At 38.6% G+C, this 7,012-nt stretch overlaps 1 protein-coding gene across 1 annotated transcript; it reads right to left on the minus strand.

The window, feature by feature from the left end:
- Positions 1–4,603: 4,603 nt before the first annotated feature.
- Positions 4,604–5,711, minus strand: gnrh3 (gonadotropin-releasing hormone 3). The gene is made up of 4 exons (XM_038737926.1): positions 5,705–5,711; positions 5,371–5,513; positions 5,167–5,247; positions 4,604–4,851 (listed from the first exon to the last, which is right to left on the minus strand). Exons 2-4 carry the CDS (start codon positions 5,506–5,508, stop codon positions 4,798–4,800), a joined length of 273 nt encoding a protein of 90 aa, XP_038593854.1. The 5' UTR covers positions 5,509–5,513; positions 5,705–5,711; the 3' UTR covers positions 4,604–4,797.
- Positions 5,712–7,012: the final 1,301 nt, after the last annotated feature.

Here is a 7,012-nt window from a genome sequence, read left to right on the forward strand (position 1 = left end):
TTGATAATCAGTCTGATTTGGTCTCCTATCTGCACCAGGGTATTCAAATAACCCCCCTACTATTAGCACCCCACTCTCTCTCACACCAGTAGTCTGTTTTACCCTCTCTTTGTTCCCCTACAACACATTATCATTATTGTAGCTAATTGCATGGTTTGCCTTGAAGTCGTGCTGGAGACTCATGATCTGGGGTTGAAACGTGGACAGGGATCCAGTCTTCTCCACAGCTTGCTTTACACTGCTAATTGCCGTTACCACAGGATAAGGCGTGCTCCTCGCTGTGGCCAGCCGGACGAGGCTGGAACAGGCATGGGGTGGGCTGGGTGGGGGGATACTATCACACAAGGGTGGTAAGACGTGGGAGGGAGAGCCAAGGGTGGCATAACTGAAGTGGGATGGGTAGACCAGATTGGGGAGGGAAAGGATAGCGGTTGGGGGTACGCGTGGGGGGGTGGAACCGGCGTTAGATGTAGGTCAGCGGGAGTGGAGTACCCTAAAGATTACAGTTGGTTAATGCGACCCCTCTCTGACAGGATCTGAGCCCTTACTCCCAGCAGAGGCGGACCCTGGCATTTGGGGAACCCAGCTATTAGTGAGGCTAATAAAGTCCGGGCAGAAAGTTTTGAACCTCCAGTAGTCCAGAGACATTGTCCTGCCACGGTGCAAAGGCTGGATCTTAGTTAATATAGTCCTAAATGACTGAAAATAATCTTTAAATTATTTAAATGTTAATAAGACATTGGAGCTGAAATGTGGTGTAAAACACATCTATAGGCACTGATTTTCATTTTACAATCTCCCCCATTAATTGTGTTTTTATGAGCACATCTTTTTATCATCTTTGTTTATTAAAGAAGTGTAATGTGAGAGATGAGTTCATCTAACTCTGAAAATCTGAGATTTGTGTGAGCTCTGATAGTTTCTTAATTCAGATGGGAATGTTAGTTTTACACCACAGTATCAACTTCCAACTTCAAAATGAGTCACAGCTCCCCAATGGGGTTTTAGAAAAGGAAGTGGAATCACAGACATAACTAGTGACAAAGCCTCCATCACCTCATATAAGATCTCATTCCATCTGTGAGAACTTTGGGTCTACCCTAGAAAAATAATAAATATCCTCCTCTCATGGCTGGCGCTCGTTTTGTTCAAAAGGTGGTTTCAAGACCAAACAAAGGAAATGGTGTCATTAATGATATATATTATGAACTAGGTCCTCTTAGAACAGTTTCCTACAAATGCATGGATAAGGGGTTGATCTCTTTCCTAACAAAGGATCTCTAAAATATGAAGTGAAAAGCTACCCAAGATGAAGCTGGTAAAGAAACAAGCGAGGAAGAGCCTATTTCCACAACACAAACAGATTTCCTGGCCTTTAGCAGTCTCTTACTGGGATACTTTGAGACATATCCATCAAAACACAGCTGTATTCATTCATATTTCATACCTCCTCCTTCTCCCAGTGCTTTAACACTGTTCTTTGATCAAAGGAGAGAAGTCGGATCACAACAGGAAGGTTCCCTGCCAGCCAAGAAGGAGAAGGAAGGCCAATCCACTACTATACTGTATGTGCTACCGTATAGCTTGGTGTACTTCAACTTCAGTCAGAAAAAAAATTTGGATAAAATAAATGAATGCCTTATGAAAAACTAAGAACACTTTCCACAGATGAAATGCTTTTATGTGAATTTCCTCATTATACAGTGAGCTTGATTTCAGGGTTGTGCAGCTCTACTGCAAAATTGTACAAAATACTTTTTGTTATAAACACAAACTCCATCAGTCAGCGTACAGGAAAATTAACATTTTTCTTTGCAGAGTTAGAGATGATTGATTGAAGTCTTTGTTAGATTTAGAGGAATAACAGTTTCTGCAACTTAAGTGATGGAATGGCTAAGAGGCCCACAGCCAGGAGCAAATTCAAAACACACAGCTCAAGAGTGTCACCATGTGGAGACGTGTGGATATGACAAAACAGTAACAGAGCAGCGCTGAGAGCAAACGCTTTACCTGAGAACACAGCTCAAAAACAGCAGTCATATTTTCATTTCTTCTGTGACCCCTTCCTTAGTTTTTTTAAAATGTTTTTTTCCAATTAAATTTCATGTCAACTGTTTTACATTAAGCCTTCAGCTTCCCTCTTCACCTCACCACCAACATATCAATTCCAAGACATAGCACTTCCAAAGACCCTTTTCAGTAAGGCTCTGGGAAAAAAGTGTTTGAAGACCTCCCTGACATTTAGACTCTCTCTGAAGATGACTTTGCCTTCTACTATAGCCTGCGGGAACATAATAAGACCCACACTAAACTTCAATTGATATGCAGTGCCAGATTCCTCCAGGGGAAATTATCATTCCGTTCATAATAAGAGCCACAACAAGCACCTGGAAAATGACTTTATTATACACTCCGCTTCAATAAAAGTTTCCTATGACCCATCGGAAACACACACGGTGCACAGAGCATAATCGTGATGAAATGAAAACCATATTATGCATATGATAGAATGCTTATTTGATGGTAGGCTGTGCAAGGATGCACATCTGCTCGGGTGTGCTTGATTGGCAGGTGTGTTAATGCAGCACTGTAGCCTTGGATGGAGGTGCTCTGAGACCCCTTTTTCCTGAAGTCATTATCCAAATATGTTCTGTTTTTCAAACAAATGAATGGCACAAAAATCAAAAGTATCAAAAATGTATTGCCCTTCATAATGGAATTCCCTCTGAGCAAGGACATGTAACAATGGGCCATTCTCAGCTTCCTGTGCTTTCCCTCTCTATATGCCAATGGATGTGACCTCCACAGCAATAACAATGGGGCATCCAGCAGCATAAGCGCTTGGCTTCTCGCCACAGCCACTACGTGCAGTAAGGTTGCTTTCATCTTTGTTGTTATATTTAAGGATGACATCCTAGCCTGTCGGCCTCTACCATTGTCTTCACCGTGATTATTTTCTACCGTTGTTTAGCCCCAGTTGTGGCTCTTTGATGAAAAGGTCGCCACTCAATTGGAAAACAGTCATTAAAATGCGGTGGGTACTATTCACCAGTGTGCATGGGGGAACCAACTCAACTGAGCTGGTTAATCAAAAGTTAATTATATAATTTTCATGCAGATGAGGGAAACATTCAAATGAATCCCAACTCTACAATCATTACAAAAAATAAATAAAGAAATAATTCTAAAATGCTATAAAATGTTCAGGGACCAGGAGGCTGTAAACAATATGAAGTTTAATTTGAGGTAAACAAAGTGAATATCCACCAGGGGGTCTGGGAAGGAGAAAGTGAGGTTAAATCAAATTTGGAAACATAGATACCAGCAGGTTTTGTTGTCCTGATATACGTGCAATTAGGCAGGTCCTTGATGAGGACACTGGGAGGGAGAAAGTTGCCTTTCACAGCAAATGCTTTGGGATTATTTAAAGGGAATTTATGGGATTTTATGCTTTATCTGTAAACATTAATTATTCTCACACAAGTATACCAAATTGAATTAAAACCATAATTTAGGAAATGTCATAAAAGCATATAATCTTTATGAGGATGTTGCAAACGCACTGAAACCTCCATAAAGATAAGCATAAATCAATTCAAGGAAGTCTCATAGTGACTTTCAGAAGAAAATGCCCTGGACAACATTTTCTTCTGTAACTTTGTCAAAGAATGTAAAGTAGAGTATAGCACTTTTCAAAAAATTAAAAAGTCTTTCCTCATCAAAGGAAATGATTGTGTTATGCAAATTACAACCATGAATATTAAACCAACGATGTGAAGTATCACAAATGAGCAAGCATTGTTCTGGAAGTGCAATGGAATGTGGTTTAATTTCTCTTTAATTCTATGTGCTTTTATAATGTTCACCTTTTCCCAGTTGTGCCAGCGGGTTTGGGTTCACTGGTGTGCATTACAACTGCGCTCTAACAATGCAGGGCCTCCACGGTGTCAGCACAGTTCATGAATCCTTGCCCCTTATGCACCAGGCGATTAGTATGGTGCTCTGTCTGTGGGGCTTTGCCAGAAAATGAGTTCTCTTTAAAACATATGCCCCCTGCTGATTCTTTTCCTTTCCTGATATGAAATTCCAATTTTTATAATGAACACCAATTCCTTTTACGGAGAGCAGGGGGGAGGGAGGGGGAGAGCTTTACACATTTTCTGTTTTGGATGACTGCAGTTATCCTAAATTTGGGGAAAGCTGTTGTGGACATCACAAGGAGACAATATTTAAATGAGTGTCTTTCAGTTTGGAGTCTAATCAACATTCAGGTACGACCACAAAAATCAGCTGGTGTAATTTTCCACATCACATATGCACATGACTGGTGTGGCAGAAAATGAAATTACCAAAACTGTAACAAATTCAATTAAGTCATTGATTTCTAATAAATTGGCTTAATCACCAGCTGTTGTCATGCTAAGATTGTTGTATCACAGGTTTGTCATGCTTGTCGGTCGTGGCTGCTTTACAAAGGCAATTTCATCTGTTTAAAGGCTTTGAAGCAGCATTTTATGCTTAAATGGCATCATTTCAGTTCTAATAACCAGATCTACGAGGTGAGATTACACTTTCTGACAATCTGAATGGACAAGAGATTTGATCAATTGATCAGATTTCCAAAACTTTATTACAATTTGAAATTGATTTAAATGTTACAGACATTCATATAATTGACATCTTTGCAATAAATGTGGCGATTTGTTGAAGTCAGAATCCTGCACTCAGGCGATCCATCAGTGGTGTTGATGATGATGCAAATACAGTCTGTGTTTCTCTTCTTTTTTTGGTAGCTCTTCAATTATTACTGAACCTTTTCTTTCGGTCAAAATGACTGGAATCATCGTTAATCTGAAGAGATTGAAATTACATCTCAGTTGATCTACTGCTTGAATATTTAATCTAACAGATATTTCATTTTTCATTTATATATATATATACACCAAACTAGTCTGAGGAAATTAGTGGTACATCTGCCAACATTCGAAAAGATGAAATTAAGCATTCACATATTCAATCATGCAAAAAGGGAAAAATAAATCATTGAGCGGTTTGTATATTGTCATTGCTGCTTTGAAACACAGTGGCACACAGTGGTGCAATGTACATTAATACTGTACAATTGAAGTAGACATTGGTGATAAATTATGTATAATAAGCACTTACTACATTGTATGGTCTAAATCTCTCTTGGGTTTGGGCACTCGCCTCTTCAGGAAGAGACACCACTCCTCCTGTACCCATCATCTAAGCACAATAAAACAGAGATTTTAGAAGATGAAACCAAATGACATGATGTAAAAAAAAGTATTTGTGCTTCTACATTTGCTTTAAACTTAATGAAGCTGTCCACATAAGAAAATTACTCACCCTGATCGTTGCCTCTAGCTCTCCCACACTTCTCTTGCCACCTGGTAGCCATCCATATGACCAGTGCTGGGACAGGGTGACCTGCACCACCAACGCCAACAACAACACCTGCAACATCACTCTGCTGCTCGCTTCCATTAGAGCTGCAGAGGAAGCCACATTTGTAACAAAAACAATAATGTCACAGTCTCCTCTCTCACAGCTCCATGGCTCACAGACCAGGGGTTATAAAGCATTTCCCAACATTAGTAAACAGGATTTTAGACAGTAATTAATAAGAGGAGTAATTCTAACTAAATGAACATTGAACAAACTTCATTGAGGACCAACTCACCTCTGTATTTGCCTTGTTAGCATGTGGTGCATTAGCTAGAGGGGGATTTTATAGGTGTAGAAGCTGCTGTCAGGATTATAATCCCCTCTCTGCAGGTGTGACACATTTACTGACTAATGGGACACAAAACACTACTAATGGAGCTGGCTAAGTGCTCAGATATTCTGACACCACATGGGGGTTCAAAATGCATAAAATATATATCAAAAACGCCTTTGTGTTTGTATCAAATGCATCTGTGTAGAGGTAGATAAAAAGACAACATTAAAAAGAAATCTGACATTTCTCTCCATCTAGAATTTATTGGAATCAGCTTTTAGCAAACAAATAGTAGTTAAAATCCATACAGATTCAAAAGGCAGAAACATCATTGAAACAAGATGCTTTTGCATTTATGTCACATCATGCGGCAAGGCCTCACTGTTACCCCATTTCTTCTTCCTTCAGCATTACAACTCATGTCAACAATGCAGTAACCTTAACGTAACCTTAATGAGTAATGGCCACATGAATTTATGTACACTAACAAAAACAAAATGATCAGTAATCAGGCATTTATAAACCCATCTTACCCCTCTACAAACTCAGTAGAAAGTTCTTTACCCAAAGTTAAGACTTCCAAATTCCTACAAAGAAGTATGAAGCCTTGCAAAAATATATGCTTTTGACTTTGTAGCAATGTTGGGGTTTCCTTGTTCAAATATGAAACTAAGACTAACTATCATAGTCAAAATATGTCAAAATGCCTGTGGATGCATATTTCATATTTTGGCTGAGCACTGGTTCTTGATATCAATGCTTTTCACTGTTCTAGACGTTTCATCTCAGTTCCAGGGGATGAACAAAGTTTAACTGCATTGCTTATCAACTCTTTCATTAAAACACACACACTTCTGCAGTGTTTTTCTTATCGATTTCTTACACACTTATTTTAAATACTAAAAGTATGTTACATTTGTTTTCCTTATATAACAATTATATAATATTCTGAGAAGTGTTACAAACAATGAATTGACGATCCATACAGGAGACCACCATTCAAAATCAAAACACCTTTAAAAAATGTGTCTATTTTATTAAATTAAACATAAACATCTGGCTTCTCTGTATTAAAATGTTGTCACTTGGTGACAAGTGTTTCAAGATTAGAACTGTCTTTCTAATCAATATGGCACTGCTTTATGCAAACATGCAAGTGTAAAGTTGGCTTATTAATGTGTATCAAAATGTTTTTTAAAACAAAATGTGATGCTTGGCTGCAAAACATTTGTAAGAATGACACATTTGAATTCATGTAATAATAACTTT

The sequence above is a fragment of the Micropterus salmoides genome, unplaced genomic scaffold, assembly GCF_014851395.1.
Source record: "Micropterus salmoides isolate LMB-PRFRI ecotype aquatic unplaced genomic scaffold, ASM1485139v1 Ms_hic_scaffold_22, whole genome shotgun sequence".
In the NCBI taxonomy this organism is placed as follows: Eukaryota; Metazoa; Chordata; class Actinopteri; order Centrarchiformes; family Centrarchidae; genus Micropterus; species Micropterus salmoides.